The following is a 27,908-nucleotide window of genomic DNA, read 5'->3' on the forward strand; positions in this document are numbered from 1 at the left end:
TTGCCCTCATCATTCTCAAAACATTTGCTCTCCACCTAAGCCCCTGGCATCAGCTCCTCATATTTTCCCCTCCCTCCCTCCCTGCTCCCCTCTCCCTCATGAACCCTTGTTAATTTATAGATTATTATTTTGTCATATCTTGTCCTGTCCGGCGTCTCCCTTCACCCAATTTTTTGTTGTCCATCCCCTAGGGAGGAGGCATCATGTAGATACTTGTAATCGGTTCCCCCTTTCCAACCCACCCTCCTTCCACCCTCCCAGTATCACAACTCACATCACTGGTCCTGAAGGGATCATCCGTGTGTTTCCAGTTCCTATCTATACCAGTGTACATCCTTTGGTCTAGCCAGATTTGTAAGGTAGAATTGGGATCATGATAGTTGGGGAGGAGGAAGCATTTAGGAACTAGAGGAAAGTTGTATGTTTCATTGGTGCTACATTGCACCCTGACTGGTTGATCTCCTCCCCGAGACCCTTCTGTAAGGGGATGTTCAGTGGACCTCAAATGGGCTTTGGGTCTCCAGTCCGCACTCCCTGCCCCCACCATTCACTATGGCAAGAGTTTTTATTCTGATGATGCCTGATAACTGATCCCTTCGGCACCTCGTGATCACACCGACTGATGTGCTTCTTCCATGTGGGCTTTGTTACTTCTGAGCTAGATGGCTGCTTGTTTACCTTCAAGCCTTTAAGATCCTCGACATTATGTCTTTTGATAGCTGGGCACCATCAGCTTTCTTCGCCACATTTGCTTATTCACCTGTTTTGTCTTCAGCGGTTGTGTCAGGAAAGTGAGCATCATAGAATGCCAATTTAATAGAAGAAAGTATTCTTGCATTGAGGGAGTACTTGAGTGGAGGCCCAATGTCCTTCTGCTACCTTAATAGTAAACCTATAAATATATGCACATAGATCAATTTTCCCATCCTCATATATAAATGCATTTGCTTATGTGCATGCCTTTATTTAGACCTCTATAAATGCCCTTTGCCTCCCAGCTCTTTCCTCTATTTCCTTTGACTTTCCTCTTGTCCCACTATCATGCTCAGTCTTCATTTGGGTTTCAGTAATTCCTCTTGGTTACATTACCCTACCAGACCTCCTACACCCTCCTCACCACCGATTTGGATCATTGTTATTCCCTTGTCCCCCATCTCCCCCTATCCAATGTCCCCCTGGAACTGTCAGTCCTGTTGTTTTCTCCTCCAGACTGTTCATCCAGCCTATCTTATTTAGACAGACCTGCGGAGATAATAACACGCACAAAAACAAGACAGAGAAAAACCAAGCAATAATATACAACAAAACAGTGACATAAAACAAAAACAAAACACAACACAAGAAGAAAGAAAAGCTTTTAGTTAGTTCAAGGACTGTTTGTTGGCCTTTAGGAGTGTTTTCCAGTCCAGTCTGTTGGGGCACCATGCGCTGGCCCCAAAGTCCACCTTCAGCGTTCCTTGGGGACCTCACTGCTCTTTTCCCTTGCACCCCCTTAATGTTTTGCCTTGGTGTGGTGGGATCAGATCGGGCACAATTCTCACACTGTGTCTCTGGTGTTGTCCCTTGTAGGGCTATGGGTGAGTGAGGGACATCATGTCTTATAGTGGGGCTGGCCCTGTGGTCCTCTCTGTGGACTGGCTGCTTCAATCGGGAACATCGTCCTCAAGGCCTGGTGGGCCAGGATGTGCTCAACTCTCTCCTACTTTCCCTTCATTTGGTCCCGTGTGTTCCAATCAGATGTGTCCCTTTCCCGGAGCTGCAGATTAAATGTCATCCTTTGAAATAAATTCTTCTGGGGGGAGGGGCAGGTGTCACATAGTAGTTGGGATTGGGTCGGGCCCCTCAGAAAATGTTTTTAAAATGATCATGACAACATATGTACAAATGTGCTTGACACAATTGATGTATGTATGGATTGTGATATGAGCTGTAAGAGCCCCCAATAAAATTAATTTCAAACATAAAACTAGAAAACAAAAACTTTCAGCAGTTGGAATAGTCAACCTAATAATCCATCAAATAGAAAAAGAAATGATAAAAATTAGATTGTAAAAAGAATTAGATTGCAGATAAATGAAGGGGAAAAACCAATAGAAAGAAGTCAACTCAGTAAAAAGTTGGTTCTTTAAAAGGATCAACAGAATTGACCAGCCTCTAGCAAACTTAACAAGAGATAGGAAAGCACTTCCACCAATATCCAGGCTAAGGAGTGAAACAAGGGACATTACAATGGATCCCAATGAAATCAAAAGACTAACCACACGGTATTATGGAAGACTGTACTCCAACGAATCCGACAACTTGGAGGACAGGGACAAATACCCGGAAAAACAAGCCCTCCCCAAGTTATCTCACACGGATGTCCACAACCTGAGTAGACCTCTAGCAATAGTAGAAATAGATAAGCGTGCTGGTTGTATAATCGTTTGTCAATTTGAGGATTTAGAGTAAAGGGGTGGAGTGTAGGCTGTCAATCAGTTCATAGCCAATGAGGCCTCTGTGTGGGCATAGCCTTCTCCTGAGAATTCTGGGAACTCCGGTACTTCCTCCTTGGAGGCAGAAGACACACTCTCTCTGCTCACTCCCTGAGAGAGTGACAAGACACTACTCACAAGACACTTGGTTCTACACTGAGATAGCCCATGCCCTCGGAGCAGGAGAAGCCACGTGAAGCTACTCGGAGGCAGTCAGTTTCAGAGCTGGAGAAGCCATGTGGAGATCCCTGCCAGCGCTGAGATGCTTACAATGCGAATAGATCCATAAGACTTCCCCCCACTGGTCTGTGATCTTCCTTCATTTGGCATAATTGCATGTGTTTTGTGAGTCTGAAGAGGACTTTATAGATTGGTATCGGACATATGGACTAATATCAACCTTATGGACTTGATCTGGACTGAGCTGGGATGTTTCTCAATATTCAATTGCTCCTGTATATAAAACTCTTTTTTTATATGAGCGTCAATGAATTTGTTTCTCCAGTCTACCCAGACTAACACAATAAGTTTATTAAATAACTCCCAACTAAGGAAGCTGGCCCAGATGGCTTCACAGGAGAATTCTACCAAGCATTCAGGGAAGAGCTGACACCAATCTACACAAACTCTTCCAGAAGAGAGAAAAGGACAGTAAACTCCCAAACACATTTTATGAAGCCAGTATCACAGTGATACCAAAGTTGGGCAAGAATCCCACAAGAATAGAGAATTACAGACCGATATCTCTTATGGACGTAGCTGTAAAAATCCTCAACAAAATTCTGGCCAATAGAATACAAAAGTATACAAAAAATGATACTCCCTCGTGACTAAGTGGGATTCATACCTGGGATGCAGGGATGGCTCAGCATTTGAAAAACCATCCACATTATCCATAAAATTAACAAGAAAAAGGACAAGAACCATAATGTCATCAGATGCAGAAAAAGCATTTGACAACATTCAACACCCACTCCTAATTGACACTCAAGACGGGAGGACTAGAAGGAAATAACCTTAATATAATAAAAACTATATAAAAACCCGAAAATAGAACTCAAAACCAAATCATTGTGAATGTGGAGGGGTGCAGATTGGGGACCCAAGACCCATTTGTAGGCAACTGGACATCCCTTTACCAAAGGGTCATGGGGAGGAGACTGTCAGTCAGGGTGCAGTGTAGCAACAATGAAACATACAACTTTCCTTTAGTTCCTAAATGCTTCCTCCTGCCCCCCTGCCCCCACAACCCCACTATCATGATCCCAATTCTACCTTACAAATTCAGCTAGACCAGAGGATGTACTCTGGTACAGATAGGAACTGGAGACACAGGGAATCCAGGACGGGTGATCCCTTCAGGACCAGTGGTGAGAGTGGCGATACCGGGAGGGTGGAGAGAGGGTGGGGTGGAAAGGGGGAACCGATTACAAGGATCTATATATAACCTCCTCCCTGGGGGATAGATAATAGAAAAGTGGGTGAAGGGAGCCTTCAGTGTACAATATGACAAAATAATAATTTATTAATTATCAAGGGTTCATGAAGGAGGGGGGAGTGGGGAGGGAGGGGAAATGAGGAGCTGATACCAAGGGCTAAAGCAGAAAGCAACTGTTTTGAGAATGATGATGGCAACAAATGTACTTGACACAATGGATGTATATATGGATTGCGATAAGAGTTGTATGAGACCCCAATAAATGATTAAAAAGAAAAAAACAACGAAAATATTCCCACCCAATAAGGGGACCTAGCAAGGATGCCCCTTCTTCCCACTTTATTCAATATCATCCTGAAGGTCCTAGCTAATAATATAAGGCAAGGGAGCATATCAAAGTTATACGCTTGGGGAAAGAAGTGAAATTATCATTATTTACAGATGACATGATTTTATATATTGAGAACCCCAAAGGCTCCTGTGAGCAGCGGATAATGGGAAGAGAGTGTATATGGATGAGTCCTTTATTCTCATATATTAAGAAGTCTGGCAGGCTGGTTATCTGGGGTGGAGGGTGGTCTTCACCCTTGTGAGTTGGAGATGAGTCCCAATCACATTCTCATAACTAATATTGTTCCCTATTATGTCCTCCCAGAATAGTGCTACCTTAAAGTTACCTCTTACAAGCAAACGGCTGATTGCTATGCAGCCGGCAGCTTTATCTATAGGAGCAGACATGTGCTATTGCTCTCTAGGCTCTGAGGACATCCCCTCACCTGCCCTGGTCACTGGTGTTAGGTCACTGGTGTTAGGGTTAGGGTACAGCCCGCTCTGTTACATATGTGGTTAGGGGGCTTGCATGCGCCCCCCTCCCACCCAGTGTATCTAAGCCTTGGTTGGAAATATATTCTCTCTCTCTGCGTGGTCCTGGCTCCTGAAGTCATGGAGGTCCCGGCGATGACCACTTGCATGCCTTACCTTGTCAAATGTCTTTAACTTTACCCCTCAATTACAGCCCCCCGCCCCTTGGATCCATCGATTATGGGGATGGTACCCCGCACATGATATCTTTTCATTTCCCCACTTCACTTCTTCCTCTTCTGATTGGCCACCATGCTTTATCTCTTTTGTAATAGAATTTATCTTGCACTTTGCCAGTAACCGCAAACACATCTGATTTCTCCGACAGACGCTAACCTCCCTGAAGACAGGAGCAGTGTCTCATGTCGGTAGCCCTTGAAAGGTATAATCCACACCCCACACTCACTAAAGGCTTAGGGGATTGAATTGGGAGGTAGTTTTTTATAGTACAGACCGAAAGAGAATTTTCATTAGAAAACACACAGGAAGGAAAGCATGCTTTCCTAAGGTTTGAACTCTTTTATGAATTTAGCAATGTTAAGTGCCACGAGTCTTTGTCTATGGTCCCTGAAAGGACAGACTGGAGGCCAATCCTTGGAACAGAAACAAGTTGAAATCATTTGGCGGAGAAGCAGTGAGTTAGCGCACACAGCTCATGTATTACCATGGGGGTGAGGCTTAGAGAACAGCAAGGTGGCGACATTCTGAAACGGAGGACTTCAGACCTAAACCCCACTTTGAACCAGGTTAACATGTTCATTTCTAGAGAAGGCCAATGTCACAGGGTTACTGTCCATACAACAATGAAGACCAGAGTGAGGCTTTCTAGGTTTCCATGAAGACTTGCTCACTTGTTCGTACAGACGGTCTCACAGATGCCGTAATTAGCAGACGGTTATGAATATCACTGATCATGTTAAATGAAGTTAAGCAAAAATACAACCATTACTTATTTGCGTCATTGTGTTGGCTTCCAAAGTGACGTGGCCACTTTGCCTTTTGGCCCCAAAGTGGTTGGGTCCTTAATGGCGCACTCACTGTCATCCCAGTCATCCTCCCGGTCAAACGCCTCTCTCCCCAGTCGTCTCTTTGTGATGTCTACTCCTGACATCCGTTCTCGTCTTCTGAGAAAACAGTTCTACAGTGTGATTCCTGAGTCCTTCAGCTTGTCAGGGCCAGCTATGTCTATTCTAATGTTGTTAGTTGCCATGACGTCCAGCTGGCTCTAATTCTCCATGACAACGTGCTCTGTGCCAGAGTAAAACAGAGTAAAACGCCTGAGTGGCGTTATTTTTAGTCCGTGGCGCAGCTATTGTGTGGCGCCTTGTAACATCATGGGACGGACGCACCTTCCAGCACACCAGACGGTGCTCCATTATGAGCCATGAGGTTTTCATTGGCTAATCTAGAAGCATCATATTTTTACATAAATAACGCACCCATCATACAGTTTTTTAACTATTATTGCAAACCAGGCACCCCCGCACGTCAGTTTCCTATGTGCATGACATGCATGGGTGGTTATGGCCAAGGTAGACCACAGGGCTTTCCTCCTAGTCTGTCTCAGTGCGGCGCTTGCACACTGACGGTGGTCCCGCTGCTCTCAGGAAGGCAGTGCAATAGCGCCCAGGATCACAGCAACGCGGATTGCAAGCTGCCACAGGGTGGCAAGCTGACAGACCACGCTCAGAACCCCAAACTCACGGCCGTCGCGTTACTCGTGGTGACCAGTTGCCATTGCGTGGACCTCAACTCCTGCGACCCCACGCGTGTCAGGGTCCACGTGCACACCCAGGGCGTTCAGGGGCTGATCCTGTAGACGGAGAGCCCCACGCTTTCTTCCGAGATGCTTCTGAGGGGCTCACACCTCCAGCCTTGCTGCTGGCAGCCCAGTGCATTAGCCACTTGCACCACCCAAGGACTCGGAGTGATCCGACGAGAGATTGTTATCCTGTATCGATTGACATTTGCACCGATAAAACAAGAAGCTGAGGAAAGCAGTGTGACCTAATTGCAGTAGTAATTGTAGTAGTACTGATTGGATCCCTCATGGTCACAGTTGTGATCTTTACAAAAACAACAAAACTTTTTCTCTGACGAAGGAGTAAAAATGGTTACTTTTATTAAATCTTGGTCCTAGAGGCCATGACTTGGGCTCTTTCATATCAAGCAGGACAGGAGACACAGACACACAACCCCTATGTGTGTGCACAGCAATGGCTGTCTCGTGGCTGTTCCAGGAAAAGCATTGTGCAGTTAACCTGGGAGCTGAACTTTTTGGGTCCTTAACTGAAATACCATTTTGCTTGAGAGAATGTCTGATAGGCTGGGCCAATTGGCAAATTCAAGATCCAAGCTCACTGTCATTGAGTCAACTTCACCTCATCCGACCCTAGAGGGCATGGTAGAGCTGGCCCTGTGGGCTGCCCTGGCTGTAAGGTTTTTTGAGAGTAGGAAGCCTTATCTTTCTCCCATGAAGTGGCTCTAAAGCTGACTGTGTGGTTCCCAGCCCTACACAGAACCCGGTCCCCCACCAGGGGCTCAATTTGACAGATGTTTACCCCAAATCGAAAGGAATGAGATTATCTTCAGTGGAAAAAAAGAGAGAGCATCGGTTGTCAATGAGAATATTTGAATTTTCAAATCAAAATGAAAAAATTGGAAACTTATTTTTTTTAATTTTAAAATTTTTTCTGGCTCCGCCCATGGGTTTCACCCAGCTTCTTTGGGTCTCACGGACCTCGTTTGTATAATACGAGATGGGTGTTAGGAGTGGCCTAAATTACTTCAAAAAGTCTCAACAATTCTGCCTGCAAGATTTTACCAGACTGAGCTTTTGTGAGAACATAGGATAAGTGAGGCTTGGCCACTGGCTTTCAGCCTATGCTATCAATCCACTCCTCCTGCCACCTATGAAGACCTGGCTGCTGCCCACATACAATAATTCACTGCTGAGTGGCCTTCGCCCGATCCCAGCTCCATTCCTGGGCTCCACTCCCACTGCCCGTCTCCTAGGCCACTAAGCTGCTGCTGCCCCTGCAATAAGACAAGGGTGAGTGAGCAGAGGCGAAGCCACTGCTGGACCAACAACCATTTCTTCTCCCAGGTATCCGTCTCTCCCCGCCCTGGTCAGAGGCGCCACACCCTATGATACTCTCAGTAGGTGTTAAGGGACTTGCTGAGCTGGGGTCCCCAGCTAGCCCCAGAGACTGAGGCTCACCTCAAAGTAAACTACAAGTTAGCGTGCACCTTGGATGGAGCCCAGTGTTCTTGTCTTTCAGCTCAGCACGGTTCTCAGCTCTTCTAGTCTGGGGCTCCGTGGTTGGGGACGGGGGTGCCTTAGTTACACCAAGATTGGAAAGTGGGGCTAAGAGGAAGGCAGGGTGGGGCGGGGGGAGCTTGTAAAGCAGTGTAGGTCACAAGGAGAGGAGGCAAACTCTGGCTTCACAAACCAGTCACAACAATAGAGATGGCTGGCCAATTGGGGTGAAGTGAGCCCCTGCATGTCCCCTGCACACACACCTTGCTTCTCTCTCTGCCCCCTTCAGGTGTCCTGTGAGTGCCAGCAGTGTGAAGGTAGAGGATGTCTGAACTTGAGGGTCATGCAAGGATGCTTTTGCTTTTTGATTTGGGGTAAGTGTCATCCTCAGTAGATCCCTGGTGGCATAGGGAGTGAAAGTCAAGGTGAGTGGTTTGAAACCAGCAGGCAGAAACTTTTATTAAGAGATCAACACTTTCCCAATACTTAAAACCCTGGGGGGCGGGGGGGGAGAGTGAAATTCAATGTTTCAGTGTTTTGATATCACAAAATGAAATTTCCACATGTGGATGGTATAATTCAGTGAACCACTGGTTTTTTTTTTAAACATTTTATTAGGGGCTCATACAACTCTTATCACAATCCATCCATATACATACATCAATTGTATAAAGCACATCCATACATTCTTTGCCCTAATCATTTTCAAACATTTGCTCTCCACTTAAGCCCTTTGCATCAGGTCCTCTTTTTTACCCCCCTCCCTCCCCACTCCCCCTTCCTCATGAGCCCTTGATAATTTATAGATTATTATTTTGTCATATCTTACCCTATCTGGCGTCTCCCTTCACCCCCTTCTATGTTGTCCGTCCCCCAGGGAGGAGGTCACATGAAGATCCTTGTAATCAATTCCGCCTTTCCAACCCACTCACCCTCTACTCTCCCAGTATCACCCCTCATCCCCTGGTTCTGAAGGTATCTGTACCTCCAGCTCCTATATGTACCAGTGTACAACTTCTGCTCTATCCACACTTGCAAGGTAGAATTCGGATCATGGTAGTTGGGGGGGAGGAAGCATCCAGGATCTGGGGGAAAGCTGTATTCTTCATCAGTGCTACATCGCACCCTGATTGACTCATCTCCTCCCCTAGACCCCTCTGTGAGGGGGTCTCCAGTGGCCGACAAATGAGCTTTGGGTCTCCACTCTGCACTTCCCCCTTCATTCACTATGGTAAGATTTTTTTTTTTTATGATGCCTTATCCCTGATCCCTTTGGCACCTCGTGATCGCACGGGCTGGTGGAACTACTGTTTTATAACCATATGCATGACTGCAAAATCAAGCGTGAGTAGGAGTCCATTCAAAGTGTAAGCTCTGCCCAGGACCATCCTGACATAGAGGATAAAGTGCATTGACATGGCTTCAAATTCCACATTGCCACCCTTTAAAAACTATCAGTTTTACTGTGGGTATAATATCAAAGAATAAAAAACAAAGAAACAAACAAAGAATAACAACCTCAGTTATCTGAAAAGACTATTAAAGTGTTTCTTCCTTTTTCAAGGAAATATATATATATATTTTAACAAGAGAAAAGCTTGTAGTTAGTTCAGGGATCGTTTGCTGGCCCTTAGGAGCGTTTTCCAGTCCAGTCTGTTGGGGCACCACGCCCTGGCCCCAAAGTCCACTTTCAGTATTCCCTGGGGACCTTGCCACTCCATTCCCTTGCTGTTCTGCTGCACTCCCCCAGTGATTTGCCTCGGTGTGGTGGGATCAGGTCAGGTGCAATTCCCACACTGTGTCTCCGGTGCTATCCCCTGTATCGCCCTTAGTCACTGAGTGGCATCATTTCTCATAGTGGGGCCAGCCATGTTGTTCTCTCTGTGGACTGGCTGCTCTACTCAGGAACATCCTCCTCATGGCCTGGTGGGCCAGAAATATTTTTTAAAGTTTTCACATTTACTTTGATCAACATAATGTCACGATTCACAGAATACAAAACCAGCCATCCTATGCCATCAATTAAACCAAATGTTTACAGAAATTTATATGTAAACAAAAAGGTCTGGTGGCACAGTGGCGAGGTGTTGGGCAGCTAACCACAAGGTCAGTCGTTCAAATTCACCCCCTGCTTGCTGGGTGAAAGATGAGGCTGTCTATTCCTGTACCGTTTACAGTCTTCAAAATCCTGTATCACGTCTCTGTGGGTTGGAATCGACTAGATGGTTGGGTTTGATTTAGATATGTAAAGCAATACCACCTTTCTCATCTTTTTCTCTTTATTTTTAGCATAGAATATATTTTCATAAAAATATTTATGTAAATATGTTATGTATTTATTATCAATGCATTAAAAATTTATTAGTGTATTTGGTATGATAAATATTTAAATATAACATACCTTTAAACACTCTTAGTTAAAATGTATTGATTGTGAATTAGGTGAAGGAGTACAGAGCAGATCATCGACTTTACATTCACCGATTCATACACTTTTTGTGTCAATTCATAGATTGCAATCCAAGTATCAGCGCTTATTCTGCTTCCTCCCTGTTTCCTGTTCCCTTTCAACCCTCTTTCCTAACCCTCTGAACTCTGTCTTTGGGTCAGTGCTGCCCTTAGGCTCTGAAATGGTTGATTATTCTACCATAGGGTCGAGTTCAGTTCTAGACTTACTGGGCAAGGGGCCATAATCTCAGGGGTCTCGCCGGACTCTATGTGATCAGTAAGCCTGTCTGGTCCCTTTAGTGATTTTGAATTGTGCTCCACATCCCACCCCATGCCCATCCCCACCCCACCCCCACCACACATACACACACCCTCATTAGGACTTTGTAGTTGGGCCCCATTTCGTTCTTGTGGGTCACGGAGCCTGACGTTTTTGTAGTTCATTAGTCCACTAGGCTAATTGTCCTTCAGGCGGCATCAGTCTTCTTTCCTCCAGAGATGAGCCAAGTGCTGCAGCACCCCACTCCCTCCTCCCCACGGACGATGTGGACCCTTGTTTTGTCAACTAGGCTGTGCCAATAGAACTTCTTGTCCTGCGAGACGGTCGTCCTGATGCCCAGACATGGAAACTCACTCGCTCCCTCAAGGAGTCTTGTCATGTGGAACAAGTATTCATAATTGTGCGTCCTCTACGCTCCACCACAGAGCCCTGGTCGGATAGTGGCTACATGCCGGGTGGCGATCGCAAGACCAGCAGTGGGAAAGCCCACCACTCCGCAGGAGAAAGCTGGGCCTTTCTAATCCTGTAAAGAGTTCCAGTCTCGAAAGCTCCCATGGGCCCGTCTACCCTGTCCTACAGGCTCGCCGTGGGTTGGCGTTGACTTGATGGCAGTGCGTGTGCTCCACCATATTCCTGGACACATTTACAGCAAAGATGAACACACGTGTTCAGACAGTGTCCTCTCTCAGATCTTTATATGTCGGTGGGCATACTTTCACTGTCCCTCCCCGCCTGGTTCAGCCTGCATTCACAAGAAAGCGCTTTCTGGTCCTTGCCGATTTGTAGCAATCACCACCACCTGTCTCTTAGTTTGCCATCCGTGTAGCTGGCATGTTGCTGTCATGCTGGAAGCCATGACAGCAGATTTCAAACACCAGCAGTGTCGCCCGTGGTAGACAGGGTTCAGCAGAGCTTTCTGACTAAGACGAAGTAGGAGGAAAGGCCTGGTGATCTTCTGAACAACAGTCAATGAACATCTTTTTAAATTGTATTATTGGGTCTCGTACTGCTCTTACCACAATCCATACATACATCTATTGTGTCAAGCACATTTGTACATATGCTGCTGTGGTGGTTATATAATCGTTTGTTAATTTGAGAGGATTAGGAGTGAAAGGATGGAGTCTAGCCTGTCAATGAGGTCATAGCCAATGAGGTCTCCGTGCGGGCCTGGCTTTCTCTTGAGGATTCTGCAAACTCCTTTAGTCCTCCTTGAAGGTGGGAGACTCTCTCTCAGCTCAGTCCCTGTGAGACATCTTGTTGACAAGCCACATGGAGACAGATGAATGCAGCCAGAGCCTCGGGGCTGGAGGAGCCAAGTGGAGACCCCTGCCAGCACTGAGATGCTTACAATGCCACTGGATCCACAAGACTTCTCACCCACTGTCCTGTGATCTTCCTGCACTTGGCATCATTGCATGAGTTTCATGAGTTGGAAGAGGACTTTATAGATTGGTATTGGACGTATGGGTTAATATTGGATTTATGCACTTGGTCTGGAATGTTTTCTTAATGTATAATTACTCTTTAGATAGTTCTTTTCATACACATATGAGTGTCTATAAGTTTTGTTTCTCTTGTCCACTCAGACAAACACAGTTGCCATCATCATTTTCAAAATATATTCTTTCTTCTTGAGCCCTTGGTATCAGCACATTTTCACACTTCCCCCACCCTCCCTCCCTCATGAACCCTTGCAAATTTACAGATTATTAAGTTTTTCATGTCTTACACTGACCACTGTCTCCTTTCACCCACTTTTATGTTGTCTGCCCCCCTGGGAGAGGGTTACATGGAGATCATTGTGATTGGTTTCCGCATTCTCCCCTCACCTTCCCCTTATCCTCCTGGTATTGCTACTCTCATTATTGGTCCTGAGGGGTTTATCTCTCCAGGTCTTATCTGTACCCATGTACATGGTCTGGATTAGCCAGATTTGTGAGGCAGAATTGGGGTCATGATAGTTGGGGGGAAGAAGCATTAAAGATCCAGAGGAAAGTTGTATGTTTCATCAGTTCTATATTGACTTGTCTCTTCCTCATGACCCTTCTGTAAGGAGCTGTCCAATTGTCTACAGATTGACTTTGGGTTTCCACTCCACCCTCTCCTTCATTCCCATTGAAATGATTTTTTAATTCTGGGTCTTGGATGTCTGATACCTGATCCCCTAAACACCTCATGATCACGCAGGCTGGTGGGCTTCTTCCATGTGGGTTTGTTGCTTCTCAGGTCAATGAAAATCTTGTGGATTTATCAGCAACCCTCATGGTTTGTGTAGAGTTTCCAGCCACTTCAGTTTCATCTGTACAAGTTAACAGTTCATTGAGGTTCATAGCCACCCTATGCTTGTATAATTCCCTTTTCTTAACAGTGTTTTAAACTCTATACTATTGGCTAAATTAATGACACTGTCAGTGGAATTACCATATGCTCCAGGGGGATGATTGATAATGTTCTCTAACATAAAACAATGATGTCTCCAAAGTGAACCAGAGGCATACATTAATCATAGATAAGTGAAGAGATTTTGGGCTCACAGTTATAGCCCCAATCCAAGAACAATTAAATTGTTCTTGATGCTCACCCTCATGAGGAGATCACTGAAAATATGGGTGCTCTAGCAGTGTGGTGAGGAAACTAGATGGTGCCTGGCTATCGGAAACAATGTCTAGGGTCTTGAAAGCTGTCTTTGAACAAGCTGCTGTCTAAATGGGGTGTCAACTAAGTCCACCTGGAAGAAGATGCCAGTCTGTGTAATCTAAGGGTTAGAAATAATGAAATCTGTATCTGAAGGAGCGAATGGCATCAGAAATTAAATTGAGAACACTGGGCTTTCAGAAGTTTTTGGAAGACAGTGGAAACCCAAAGTCCATTTCCAGGCTCCACACACAGATAGCCTCCAGTGAATTCTCTGTGACCATAGTCGAAGGATGTGACTAGCCTTGTCATCAGAGGATGGTAAAGTTCATTGTGGCAGACGACTTAGGTTAAAATGTAACACCTTATTGGATCTCCCTTCTGACTCATTGTAAAGTTGTCTATTTTTAAGTGAAGGGAAAATATACTTTCTGGGGATTACTTTGGGATTAAAGTGTTAATTAAAATTTAACACCTTATCATTTGATCTCACTTGACCCATTTTAAATTTGTTCTAGTTTTTAATATTTTCTGGTTCTTTTCTACTGCGGTTTTTCTGTTATACGTGTTATTGTTGCTAGTTTTGTTGTTCCTCCGACCTCCGCGCCCCATGGTATATCTTTCTGTGTATGACATCCAGGAGAGGTGAATCTACAGAGGTAGTTACTGGATTTCTCGGGGTTTTGGCAAGAAAGGTTTGGGGAGCTAACAATGGGTACAAGATTTAAGTAAATCTTCTAAAAGTGATTGTTCAACCCTTCTTAAGATGATTGATTTAAATGTATGTGATTTATATACCAATAAAACTTTTAAAAGAAAAGCAAAACTTTATGGATTATAATTTTCTCAATGTGCTTGCTTTGGACTTGTGATTAGCTGGGATCAATCACAGAGAAGGGCATCATACATGAAAGAGAGGGTCAGGGAGGGCAGGGGAGACTCTCAGGTGAGGCAGAGTGGCACAATAGCCCACCACAGTAATGGTAACATTTCACTGTCGTTTTTATAGTTTTCTAGAGTCAAAGTGGATTTAAAGGCAGCGGGTCTGCTGGTGGTTTCAAACTGCTAACCTTGCAGGTAGCATAACCATTATGCCCCACCAGCCGCCATAGGAAGAAAGATGGGGCTCTCTGTTCCCCTAAACAGCAACAGACTCCAAACCCACCGATCGCTGAGTCGCATTGACTCCATGGTAGTGTTTTTATTTTTCAGTGACCTAAAGTGGCCATAGTATCACAGTTTCAGAACTGGGGCTCAGCGTTCGTTCCTCCGTTCTTGCTGACCAATCCCAGTGCAAAGAACGTGAGTGCCGTGTTGCTCACGGCCGAGGCGTGTTGGTGGTGCTGTGGATTAAGCGTGGGGGGGGGCTAAGTCAAAGAAAGGCAGTTTGAGGTAACCAAGAGGCGCTGTCTCCTCCCCTAAGTATGCAAAGCCTTGGCCAATGCTGTGGAGTTCTACTGGGCCGGGGGTCGCTCTGAGTGGAGACGACGGCCAGGACAGAGAGCTTGGGTTTCTCGGCTCCGAGCTTTCCCAGACTCTTTCCTCAGCGATGGTTCCTGCTTCCCCGTTGCTTCCAGACCCGGGTCTTTGGGGTCCAGGAGGAGAGACGAGCGAGATTCGCGCTCGGGTCCGAGGCCACGCCACAGGTGTCCTTTCCGGGCGCGCCCACAACGCCCTCCCCAGCCCTGGGGTGCGTCTAGTCGTGGAGTCGGACCGCTAACTTTCGGGGGACGGGATCCCAAGGCTCCTACCGCCGCGAGCGGGGGAATGGGGGCCGGCGCGGCCCCAGCAGGAAGGAAACGAAGCTTCGGGGTGCTCTGGGGCGAAAGGATGCAGGTGCACACCTCGGACGAGATGCGCGCTGCGCTGAGCGACGCACAGGCCGCCCGGGAGCGTTTCCGTCCCGCCGCCGTCACGGGCCACCGCGCCAGAGGACGCCCGACCACGCCCCCACCGCCCCGCCCCCACGCCGCCCCGCCCCTCGGCCCTTCGCGCCGCCTCCTGCCGTCCAGCAAGGAGCCCGGAGCCGCAGCGTGAGCGCTTCACGACAGCGCGGCGCTTTTCGGCCGGCCGCGCGCGTGCGGACGTGTCCGGGAGGCGGGGCCCGTGGGAGCCAGCCTGGTGCTGCGTGCTGCGCCGACGCTGTCGCCGACCTGTCTCCGCGGGCCATGGCCGTGTCCGCCCGCGCTGCGCGAGCCTCGCCCGGCTCAGGTCTCTTCAGAAGCCTGCGCTCGCCGTGGGGAGAGGGCGCTGGTCTCAGGGGGGAGGTCGCCACGACCGCCTTTTGGGACCTGGTGACGGTGCCCCCCGCTGGGAGGGGCTTGTAAAGGGAGATTGTCCTCTGGGGCGCTTTCAATCGGGGACTGTAATCCGAGAGGGGCTTTGGGGGAGAGAACACACTGCCGAGGGGGGTTTGTGAGAGCTTGTGGTCAGTGGGAGAAAGCAGGTGGGCAGAAGCCTTGGGGCTAGTGGGACCTTGGTTTTGAGATTTGTAAGCATCCTTCTCAAGACACATCACTTCTTGGTGACGGATCAGAGAGCAACATTTCCCCCACTTGGTTGCAGGTAAAGTCCAGAAAGACCAGGCTGCAAAGTCCTCAGAGCCTGGGCAGGGCCGCCGAATGGGGAAACTCTTCGGTTTTGAGTGGACAGATTTGTCCAGCTGGCAGAGGCTGGTGACTCTGCTGAATCGACCGACGGATCCTGCGAACCTGGCAGTCTTCCGTTTTCTCTTTGGTGAGTTCAGTTTCCGGGAGGGGCTAGTTCATTTGGGGGAGGGTTGCGGACAGTAGTTTCTTGTCTATTTCTTGGTTACTTCGTGGATTTACCTCCCTTCCCCACAAAGCTGACGATACCGATAGAATGCAAAAGGTCCCTGTGGAATCTAAGAGCAAAGTCAGCCTTGTCTCCTCCTGGTGGGGTGTGATGGGCAGAAAGGCCTTCCTCTGAAGCTGCAGGAAAAATGGAGGAAGAACAGGGTCCCGGTTTGCTGGGGCCATGAAGTGCTCAGTAGCTCTAGTAAGTAAGCGCTTTAGAGAAACGGCACTGCGGTGCCAGGTGCCAGACATTTTGGCTGTGGGCTCCCTAATTCAGACCATCCTAACTTTTAGGCATGTGTGCTTGGAATGAGCTACCAGTATGCTGAGATAGTACTCACTTTACTCCAGTAGTTTTCAGCTGGGTGCACGTTTGTTTCTAGAGGGCCTTTGGCATTGTCTGGAGACGTTTTAGCTGTCACACAGAGGGAGAGGGACTTGCATCTATGGAGGACTAGGGGTGTCCCATGATGCAAAGGATAACCTCTTCTGACCAAGCATTACTCATGATCATTGAGTGTTGACTCCTAAGAGCCATATAGGACAGAGTAGAACTGCCCCATAGGGTTTCCGAAGCTGTAAATCTTTATGAGGGCAGACCATCAAGTCTTTTTCCACCAAGGAGTTGCTGGTGGGGTCATATGGCTGACCTTTCGGTTAGCAGCCAGGCACTTAACCAGTGCATCACCAAGACCCCTTATCATTATCTGGTCTTAAATGTGAATAATTCTGAGATTGAGAAATCCTTAACTGGAAAGAGCTTCCTGACCTGAGTAGCTTTTGTTTTGTTTTTTAATCCCAGTGTGTTGTCCAAATAGTAGAGTTTCAAAGTACACTTCACTGCCATGGGGTCGATGCTGACTCATAGTGACCCTATAGGACAGGTAGAACTGCCCCTGTGACTTTCTGAGACTATTTACAGCAGTGGACAGCCTCCGCCAACCTCACCCCCACCCCGGTCTTTGTTCCATCGAAGTGCACAGGAAGCAAAACAGTCCAAGAAGCACCCAAGAGTCCTTTCTGTAGCCTAGTAGAACCACGTTTCCAAATCAGCAAGGGGCCCTGAGAAAGTACATGGAAAAATGGAATGAAAGGTAGTGGAATTTTCCCATGGACATTTGAAGCCCCTTGATAACTGTTGAAACCTAATAGTGTTGATAGCATTCTGTCGGTATTTCTCTGGTTTGGTTCTTACTGTGTCCCCATGAGATATTATGATCCCCTTTCACAAATGGGCAGTTGACTGAGTGGACATAGTAAGTGTCCAAGATTATACTGCCTGCACAGTGCCTCTCGGGGGCAGGCACTTGGCCATCACCGTTGACTAGATGAGTAAACTTCATATCCAGGGTTAGAAGAGCACCCTTCTGCACTCTTGCTTCCCTAGCCAAGGCCTGATGGGCCCCTCCTCCCTGCCTTCTCAGGGCTGTTGATGGTGCTGGACATTCCCCAGGAGCGAGGGCTCAGCTCCCTGGACCGCAGGTACCTGGATGGGCTGGAGGTGTGCCGCTTCCCCTTGCTGGATGCCCTGCGCCCGCTGCCACTTGATTGGATGTATCTGGTCTACACCGTCATGTTTCTGGGTGAGGGAACGTGGGGGAGAAGGGCATCCTGACTGGTCTGCCTACGCCGTAGAGCTACAGACTGTGCTGGTGAATGACGCAGGCTTTGACCTCCCTAGGTAGCGTTGTCTTCTGTGACTCAATGCAATGTGTCATCTGGGTGCGATCCCTTAACTCTTTCTTCTTAAAATAGGATTTAATTTTCCTTCCGCTTTAGTTGGTTTTAAAACACCTGGTGGCTTTTCTTAATTCTGCCCACAGCATGGTCTAGGGGACCTGGGCCTGGGGTGACCCCTTGACCTCTTGATCCTTTCCCTCCCAAATCCCAGGGGCCCTGGGCATGATGCTGGGCCTGTGCTACCGGGTAAGCTGTGTGTTGTTCCTGCTGCCTTACTGGTATGTGTTCCTCCTGGACAAGACGTCGTGGAACAACCACTCCTACCTGTATGGTTTGCTGGCCTTTCAGCTGACGTTCATGGATGCCAACCGCTACTGGTATGCGTCTTGGGGGACAGCAGGGAGGGATGGCTGGGTCAAAATGGTTACCAGAGGGAAGGACCTAGCAAGGCCCTTGAGTTTTCCCAACAAGCATATTTTCACTGATGCTTTCTTTGCTTGGTGGAAGCCAAGCCATTGATTGCTGCTCTTAACTGTAGCTGTATTTCCAGCCACACTTGAATTTGGCTGTGTGTGGCAGGAGGGAGGGGACAAGGTTGAGACACTTGAAATGGCAAACACCGAAATGGTGCCATTCCCACCCCTTTCCTTTTTCCGCCTCTCCCCGGGTGCCTTGATTTATCTGGCTCGCCTGCCCTGGCACCTTGTAGAGTAAGAGTGGAGACTAAAGCCAGGCAGCTGTTTCAGAGCCTTCCAGGGTGGTCATGTTGAACAGGGAGCAGAACTTCTCTGTGTGAGCCCAGAGGGGTGGAGGTAGAACCCAGACTAGAAGTTTATCTGAGGCAGGGCTTGGGGAGAGGGAGAGGGTCCACCAGCTCTGTAGCCTGCTGCCCCCGGGAGAAGTATCCCTCCCTGTCTTGACTGGAGAACCATCCCAAAGGAGAGGAGATTTGGAGGCAGGCTGGCAGGTCTGCTGATCTTTAAGGGTCCCTTCCCACTGTTAGCTGAAAAGCAAACATGAGACAGGATGGGGAATGACTGGAAAGGGGCACCGTGAAGTGTCAACAACAACAGAAGCGAATACGAAATGTCCTATGGATCCAGGAGAAACCGTGTCAGACACTGACCTTGTTACTGAATTGTGTCTTCATTGGGTTTTACCTTTTAATACCTCTGCCCCCCCCCCCAACAAATCCAAACCCGTGGCCTTTGAGTTACCTCTCACTCCTATTAATGCAACTGGACAGAGCGCATCTGCCCCATAGGGCTTTGGTCTTCACCGAAGCAGGCTGCCTCGGCTTTCTCTGGAGCTGCTGGTGGGTTCAGTTGGCAGCAGTTTGAGTGACTACTGGGCCCCAGGGCTTCTGCTCAGAACAATGCTCACCATCATTGAGTGGGTGCCAACTCATTGTGACCCTATAGGACAGAGTAGAACTGCTGCTGTGTGTTTTTGAGACTAACTCTTTATGGGAATATAAATCCTCATCTTTCTCTTGCAGAGTCACCAGAAGTTTCAAAATTCTGACCTTGCAGAAGCAGCCAAACACAGCCCTGTAATACACCCACACAAGTATCCCATGTGGGACCCTTCAAACTCATACAGGATGGCCAGCCGTGATAGTAGAGAACTAAGGGACAGTTTTGGCCAGGGCATCCAAGTCCAGACCGACCCTCCTGCTGGGACTTCACTTTTCCAGTTCAGAAATGCTGAATTGGATCTGCATGTTAACAAAATCTGTGAGCATCACCCAGGGATCTCAAAATGTTAAAATGCCCTTTCTGATTCAGTAGACCAGGAATGGAAAAGCAATTTCTCAGCATGGGGATCCAACTACAGTGACCTGGTTTGAAGCCCTGGATTTCAGAACAGCCCAGAAACGTTCCCCTTTAAACAATGAAAAAGACCTGTTGGGTGCTGAGCACTTTCCACATGCCGGGCACTCTCCTTTCTCCCCTCACTACAACTGCGTGGCGCCTGCAGAGTTCTTCCCGGTCTGTAAATGAAGACACTTAGAGAAGTAAAGGCATTGCCTAAGGTGCCAAGCACGTCAGAGGCAGGCATGAAAACCGGTGTCTCCTCAACTCAACTCAGTATTATTTTAACTTGAAGAGTTTATTGACATAAAAACTCTTAGGATTTTTTACTACTAGTGTCAGCTGCCCCCTTCCCCAGTTTCTCTGCTCACCCATTGTCTTGGAAAGTGGCTTTGTTTCTGCCTCCCCAGAACACACCTGGTCTGCAGGCCTGGGCTTAGCAGTTTCTTCCAAGAGAAAGTGTAAGCAGGGCCCTCTGACACCAGATCCTGGCATCCAGGTCTAAGCAAGGTCATGTGTGCTTTACATTGTTATGCTGTCGAGTGTTTGGAATTGAAAATTAACATTAATGTACAGTCTATTTTCATGCACACCGTTAGCTTTTCAAATACTTAAATTTTTTTTCACTTCTTCCCTCATCTTCTAAAATGGTCTTTTTCCTGGTTGGACTTGTTGGGACAAGCTCACTGGCTAGTCGACTGGTGAAAACTCTAGGACTTTTTCTGGTCACATCTCACAGCTTATTGTCAGGACTGTTAGATTTGATCGTGGCATGTAAAGGGCCTCAGAATAGCCAGAGAGGCAGGGAGGACCAGGGAGCTGTTCCTGGCGTGGACAGGATATCCTTGTTTCAAAGGACAGGTGGAAATACAGCTGCCCCACTCTGCCTGCTCTTCTTTCCCCGTGTAGGTCTGTGGATGGCCTGCTGAGTGCCCGGAAGAGGAATGCCCAGGTGCCCCTCTGGAACTACACAGTGCTGCGTGGCCAGGTACGGAGTGTTGGGAGGAGGTAAAGCCCTCCTGGCCTTCGCACGGCCAGACTTCATGTTCTCAGCCTTCCGGGGTCTTCTCTTTTCTGCTAGGAGCTAGGCTCTCTCCCTTTCTCTAGTTCATTCCTCTCTGAGTCTCTCCCCTCATCTGGGAAAGGGTCCCGCTTTCCCTGATCAGTGAGGGCCCTCCTGGGAGACAGGAGCTCACGATGCCTGGTCCAGGCCAGGCGTTTGCAGGCTGTCCATCTGTCGGTGCTTGTTCAGTGGGAGACTGCAGTGACTGAGTGTCTCCCCTCTCCCTTGGGCCCTGGACTGAGGTCAGAGCTCCCGCTAGTCCTGGCTGCCGCAGACAACAAGGGCCCCTGTGTCCTCTGGAACGGTGATTGTGTCTTCCGTGTGCAGATCTTCATTGTGTACTTCATTGCGGGAGTGAAAAAGCTGGATGCAGACTGGGTGGAGGGCTATTCCATGGAACACCTATCCCGGCACTGGCTCTTCAGTCCCTTCAAGTGAGTGGCGGGCAGGACAGAGGCTCACTGAGGCACAGGTCTGGAGGTGACTCATCCCACTCGGGTCTGCAACCATGGCAGCTGATCCTGCCCTCCTCTGTCTGCTTTGCACCTCCCTACTGTGTGGAAGGCAGGGTGGGGGGCGGAGGCCTCTCAACCTGCGTAGGAAAGCAGGGGGAAGTGGACAGAGCCATACTATGTGACTGGTGCTGAGTCAGGGCCCAGTGGTTGCCCAGGGTGGTGGCCACTGAAACCTCCTGCCAGGGGTTCTGAGACAGGAAGCTGAGCAGTCAGGGTGCTGCCAGAGGCTCACCTCTCCTCCCTGGGAGCTCTCTGCATCCTCCATGCTGCTCTTCCAGTTCTTCCATAATACATTCACCTCTTACATAAAGTTGACTCTCACTCACCTTCTCCATGAGAAAGTCTTCCACACACAGACATCTCAGTCCGAATGTTGTCCCTGGAAGAACAGCCCTGCTTACTGGGCTGAGCATACTGGGAACATGTGGACCCCGCGTGTCTGGAAATGATGAGGGGCTGTGAGAGTGTCCGGTGGATTACATACCTGAGGCGCTTTTGTTCCTCCCCTCACACTGGGTGTGAGGACAGGGGTAGCAGAGGTGGGACTGGCCAGGAATGGGCTGTGCGTGTGGAGCTGGCCGGTGTCCGGGACTGACCATTGCCTCTGGGGTCTGCAGACTGGTGCTGTCCGAGGAGATGACCAGCCTGCTGGTGGTGCACTGGTGCGGACTGCTGCTCGACCTCTCCGCCGGCTTCCTGCTCTTCTTTGACGCCTCCCGGCCCGTGGGCCTTCTCTCCGTGTCCTACTTCCACTGCATGAACTCCCAGCTCTTCAGCATCGGTCAGTCCCTGCAGCCAGGTGGCAGACAGGAGCCATAGCTCCGCAGCCAGGGACTGGCCAGAGGCCCCACTTGGGAAGGGGAGATGGGCTGGAGCGGGAGCTGAATAGAGCCCAGTGTCATCACCATGAAACACAGATTGAATCGGGCTCAGAGGATGGGCCTGCTGCCCTCCCATGCTGTGTAGGGATTCTCTGAAAAGTGCGAGGATCTGAGTGATGCCCTTTCGTTGTAAGTGGGACTGTTGGCAGAGGCTCCCTGAGAGCAAGGGGTGGGACGAGAACTCTTGTTCCAGCCAAGGGAGCTCAGAAGGGCGTGTTCCTCTCTGCCTTCCTAGGGATGTTTCCCTACGTCATGCTGGCCAGCAGCCCTCTCTTCTGCTCTCCGGCGTGGCCGCGGAAACTGGTGTCTCACTGTCCCAAAAGGCTGCAGGACCTGCTGCCCCTCAAGGCTGCCCCTCAGCCCAGTGCTTCCTGTCTGTACAAGAGGAGCCGGGCTGGGAGTGGCCCGAAGCCCGGGCTGCGCCATCAGCTGGGGGCGGCCTTCACTGTGCTCTACCTGCTGGAACAGCTCTTCCTGCCCTACTCCCACTTTCTCACCCAGGTGGGGATGCAGGGCTGGGCCGGGGCGGCACAGGGACCGCCCAGGCAGAGAATCCTCTAGGCAGAGGCGCCGGTAGTGTGAGAATCATGGTGTGTGAGCAGATCCCCTCTGACCGGCCTTCCCAGGGCTACAACAACTGGACCAATGGGCTCTACGGCTATTCCTGGGACATGATGGTGCACTCGCGCTCCCACCAGCATGTGAAGATCACCTACCGCGACGGCCGCACCGGCGAGCTGGGCTACCTGAACCCTGGGGTGAGACGGCTGCTGCTAACACTCTGGGTCTTCAGAGGCCCCTGGAGCATGGGTCAGCCTCACACCCACACGCTCCATCCAGGAAAACACACGTGGCCCCTGTGTGGCTCTTTCTCAGCAGCTGGGCTGTGGACCTTCCTGGTGTGGGTCAGGATAGTTCAAGGCTGCTCTCCTTGACCTTGTGCCATTCTGCCCTCAAGGTTCAGAACTGGTCGTAGCAGTAGTATCCCAGATAGCCACGAGGGGGAAGCGAGCCATGAGGGCCTCACTACATGCACAGAACCCACTCGGGGATAGGATTCCGTCACGGTATAGGATCCTCCAGCACAGGGGAATGAGCTTCCCACACATGCACCAACCCGCGAACCCCGAAACACTGTGCCGAGGGAGATAAGTCAGACGCAGAAGGACAAATAATGTACCATTCCACATGCATGTGCGGCCTGGAATAGGCCCACCTTAGCAGTTGTCTGTGGGAGGACCTGGGAGTGGCAGCCTAAGAAGTGTAGTGCTTTTGCTATGTGTGCCTGGGAGGGCGTGGGCGATGACAATTTTGGCATAGTGGCAAATGCCCAATATGATGGTATAGCTATCTGATCATAATAATATATATTTTTAAAAATAGAGAAGTTAAGCACCACTAGCTCAGCAATGGAAACTTCATTGCTAAGGCATATTCCATTTCCTTCTGGGAGCTCCATGCCCTGGCGGCGCAAGGTGGAGAGCCACGATGGGGGACTAATGTGTGGTTTGGGGCAGGTGTTCACCCAGAGCCGGCGCTGGAAGGATCACGCAGACATGCTGAAGCAATATGCCACTTGCCTGAGCCACCTGCTTCCCAAGTACAATGTGACTGAGCCCCAGATCTACTTTGATATCTGGGTCTCCATCAATGACCGCTTCCAGCAAAGGTGGGCCATGGGAGAAGAGCAGGGGGAGGAGCCTGTCCTGTCCTGCTTGCCAGGCTGTCCCTCTGATGCATGGCCCTGTGGACCTGGTTGGAGGGCATGGCTGATTGTTTCCAGCAGGGGGCACCATCTGGAAGGAGAAGCGTTGACTGACTCATTCTCTTAGAAAGGGACCCAGGATGCCTTCTCAGTAGCCACTGACCCCATTCCTCCCAGCGCCTCAAAATCACTCTCCACTACTCCCTGCCAAGATGGCAATGACAGGCTGACCAAAGCCATTTATTTTCTCTGCAAAGAGTGATGAAGGAGCACAGCTGGAAGTCCCTCCTGGAGGGTGGGTGATGGTGGCCTTCTTAGAAAGCATGTGTGTGTCTTCCCCTCAGGATTTTTGACCCTCGGGTGGACATGGTGCAGGCTGCCTGGTCTCCGTTCCGGCGCACACCATGGCTGCAGCCACTCCTGATGGATCTGTCTCCCTGGAGGAGCAAGCTGCAGGAGATCAAGAGCAGCCTGGACAACCACACTGAGGTGGTCTTCATCGCAGACTTCCCTGGTAAGGAGGGGCTGGAGGGGCTTGGCTGCCTTGTGTGCTGGCTCCCTTGACCAGGGACCGTGTGTGTGGTGGAGGGAGTGGGGTGCATACAGTGCACTGTTGGGCAGGGAATGTGTTCACGCCACGAAGAGTGCCCGGGCAGGTCTGCACCTGGAGAATTTTGTGAGCGAAGACCTGGGCAACACTAGCATCCAGCTGCTGCAGGGGGAGGTGACCGTGGAGCTGCTGACAGAGCAGAAGAACCAGACGCTCCGGGAGGGAGAACACATGCAGGTACTTCGCGGGCATGAAGAGGGGCAGCAGGCCTAGCTGGACACAGCTTCTGAACAGTGAGCCACAGCTTTCCCAGGAAGTCTCATTTAAAAGGCGCTTAGATGAGAGCATGCTCATTACAGGCTCAGACTGCTTTGCTGGAGCACCAAGAATAGCATGTGGGCTCAAAAGGCCAGGTTTCTTCAGCCTCCAACATGCTCTGAGAAGGAAGTTTCCCAGGAGATCAGGGCAGAGCCCAGAAGCTGGCTTGCATCTGGGGAGCATCCAGAAGGAAACGGCTCCATTTCTTCCCTGTGTCAGTTGCCTGCAGGCCAGTACCACAAAGTGTACACCACGTCGCCCACACCATCCTGCTACATGTACATCTACGTCAACACCACAGAAGTCACCCTGGAGCAAGACCTGGCGCATCTGCAGGAATTAAAGGAGAAGGTGGAGAATGGCAGTGGTGAGTGACTGAGGACGCAGGCCGAAGCAGCTAGTCCTGGTCGTGAATGAGGCTCTAGCCTGGAGAGAATGGATGTGGAGCCGGTGGAAGGGGTGTGGGAAGGGAGAGAACATGCCCCTTCCAGTGAGTCTGTCTTTATGCCATCTTCTGGGCAGAGACAGGGCCGCTCCCTCCAGAGCTGCAGCCCCTGCTGGAGGGGGAAGTAACCGGGGGCCCAGAGCCAACGCCTCTGGTTCAGACCTTTCTTAGACGCCAGAGAAGGCTCCAGGAGATTGAGCGCAGGAGAAACACGCCCTTCCACCAGCGCCTGGGCCGCTTCTTGCTGCGAAAGCTCTATCTCTTTCGACGCAGGTCAGTGTCGCCCACAAATGCTTGCTGTTGTCACCCTTTATTAATCCTCTGCCAGGCCGCATAAGGAAACAGGGTGCCTTTCAGCTGGGAGGGTGGGCTCACTGAGTGGAGTGTTGGGGGAAGGCCTGATGTCCCTGAGGGCTGTAGCTGCAGTTGTCATGTTGAAATGGAGCGTGAAATGCAGGGTTTCCCCTCTGTTTCAGTTTCCTGATGACCTGTATCTCACTTCGAAATCTGGCCCTGGGCCGTCCTCCCCTGGAGCAGCTGGCCCAGGAGGTGACTTATGCAAACTTGAGGCCCTTCGAGCCACCTGGAGAGTTGAGTCAACCAGAAGTGGATCCTTCCAGCAGGGATCTTCCTGAGTCCAACTCTGATCTGGATCACTCAGAGCTCTGAGTGGAGGCAGCGCGTGGGCTGTGGGCACAGGGGGAGCCAAAGACCATGTCTTAGCCAGTGACGTTTGTACAGAAAACTTCTCAGTATTTTCACATACATATTTTTATTTCACATACATATTTTTATGGTCCAATGCTCATTAATGGAGAAATGCAAGCTCCAAGAGCCTGAGAAATAAAGGAAGGGCAATATGCATCAACCCAATGTTGGGGGCCCATGAGGAAGTTAGAAACAGTGTGAACATGTCCTCAACTGGATAAAGGATACACATGGTTACATAATCTGGTGTCAACCTCCTACTATTGAGAGCGAAGGGATAAGAGTTTCGCCTGTCAAACAGGTCGCTGCTTGATGGTCTCATTTGGAGGTGCTAAGGAGATAAATATCTCACTGGAAGCCAGACCCACACTCTGCTACACATTCCTGTTGGAAACACAAATGGAGCAATGTGCATGGAGCCAGAACCCTGGAGCTGGAGGAGCCAAGTGGAGACCATTGCCAGTGCTGAAATACTTCCACCACCACTGGATGCACACGACGTTCCACCCACTGGCCTGTGATCTTCCTGCATTCGGAGACACTGCATGTGTGTGTGAATCTGCAGAGGAATTTATAGAGTGGTATTGCACATATGGACTAATATCAGACTTAGGGACTTGATGCGGACTGGGCTGGGGTGTTTTCTCAGTATCGTTGCTCTTTAACTAAAGCTCTCTCAGTGTCTCCCTGGATTTGTTTCTGAAGTCGGCCTGGACTATGACACATAGGGAGAGATCTGGTGAACCATGATGAACGTAGTGTCTGCCCCCGCTCTCCTCAGTGCCCACGGGGTGCCGGGCACTGGTAAAGCCCAGAACCAGCTCTGGCACATTGCGCCTGAACAACCAGTAGACCCACTTTACAGTTGGAGCACTCTTCCAAGGCCATTCCCAAGGACATCCAGCTCATAAGGGCTGGAATGTCCTCCTTCCTCATGGACTGACCTCTCAGAAGGCTCAGCAGCCTCTTAATCCCCTTAAATTCCTTTAGATTTGACTGGACTGCAAGGTAGCTCCTCCCTTTGGGACACTCATATGGGAAGATGCTGCCCCCCCCTCCCCCCGCCTCCATAGTTATTCTGAAACCCACTCCCCTGAAAATACGGGGTTCGTTGGAAGGGGGGTTATCCAAGTGCTGGTGAAAGCTGTTCCGACCTCAGGTGCAAGCAGGCTGCAGCTTTGTGAGGTGTCCGGGTCCTCTCCAAGTTAACAGGCTTGTCAACGCCAGGGTAACTGGTCAGCCAAGTTTTTCTCCACAAAACGAAACTCAACCCACAGTGTTCCTCTCCCAGTTTGCTGCCGCCAGGTGTTTGTCGTCATCGGCCCTCTTAAGCCTTCGTGCGTTCCCTGCAGTTCTCACTACCTGCAAACCTCTCTGAGGCAGAGGGAGCCTCTCTGCTTCTCCTCACAGACGGATTAGTGCTGGTGGCACCGTGGGCGAGAAGACTCACCCAAAGTGAGTTTGAGCCTCTGCCGCGCCACACAAATAATGAGGCAGTAAAGAAGGTTCCAGAAACCCACAGGGCAGCGCTATCTTGTCCTGTAAAAGGGTTCTCCACCTCTGGGTTGTGACCTCTTTGGGGGTCAAATGACCCTTTCACAAGGGTCACCAGATTCATAACGGTAGCAAAGTGACCGTTCTGAGGGGGTCACCACAACAGGAGGAACTGTATCAGAAGGTTGAGAACCACGTCCTACAGGGTCTCCCCAATGACTCAGTGGCATGGGAGTGTGTAGTTTCTGGGATCAAGTAAATGAGGCAGGAGAAAGGTGGAAGCTTTGTGCTTCAATCCTCAGAAACCTTTCAAGCCAGAGTCAACCTGGTTTGGTTTGGTTTGTTAGCAAAGAGCTGATGTCCCCCATTAGCTGCATGAAATGCACCAGGTGGTGCTTGGCCCAACCTGACCCAGTGGACGACGGTCCGTCACCAACTACCAGGCAAAGCTAGTGGCCATGCCTTCAGCCTTCTCTCGTCCCCAGATGGCCCCCCTGTGCAGTTCTTTATAGCTCTCGTCCA

At 49.7% G+C, this 27,908-nt stretch overlaps 2 protein-coding genes across 4 annotated transcripts in view; one reads left to right on the plus strand and one right to left on the minus strand.

The window, feature by feature from the left end:
* Positions 1-27,908, minus strand: part of LOC142461297 (vitamin K-dependent gamma-carboxylase-like) — a 64,570-nt gene that overhangs the window by 4,333 nt on the left and 32,329 nt on the right. The gene's annotated exons all lie outside the window — the stretch shown is intronic.
* Positions 15,461-26,576, plus strand: LOC142461296 (vitamin K-dependent gamma-carboxylase). 3 transcript variants are annotated; one of them, XM_075563081.1, is made up of 15 exons: positions 15,462-15,608; positions 15,963-16,133; positions 17,638-17,796; positions 18,105-18,270; positions 20,617-20,695; positions 21,098-21,204; positions 21,903-22,066; positions 22,402-22,667; positions 22,793-22,924; positions 23,684-23,835; positions 24,216-24,385; positions 24,528-24,658; positions 24,959-25,106; positions 25,262-25,457; positions 25,661-26,576. In XM_075563081.1, the coding sequence occupies exons 1-15, from the start codon at positions 15,566-15,568 to the stop codon at positions 25,851-25,853; spliced, it is 2,277 nt and encodes a 758-aa protein (XP_075419196.1). In that variant the 5' UTR covers positions 15,462-15,565; the 3' UTR covers positions 25,854-26,576. The 3 variants fall into 3 exon arrangements, 2 of the variants coding, with proteins under 2 accessions (XP_075419197.1, XP_075419196.1); XR_012786870.1 differs by lacking the exons at positions 25,262-25,457; positions 25,661-26,576 and having other exon boundaries at positions 24,493-24,658; positions 24,959-25,097; XM_075563082.1 differs by lacking the exons at positions 20,617-20,695; positions 21,098-21,204; positions 21,903-22,066; ... (6 more) ...; positions 25,262-25,457; positions 25,661-26,576 and adding an exon at positions 19,392-20,606 and having other exon boundaries at positions 15,461-15,608.

This window comes from Tenrec ecaudatus, chromosome 11 (genome assembly GCF_050624435.1).
Source record: "Tenrec ecaudatus isolate mTenEca1 chromosome 11, mTenEca1.hap1, whole genome shotgun sequence".
Classification (NCBI taxonomy): Eukaryota; Metazoa; Chordata; class Mammalia; order Afrosoricida; family Tenrecidae; genus Tenrec; species Tenrec ecaudatus.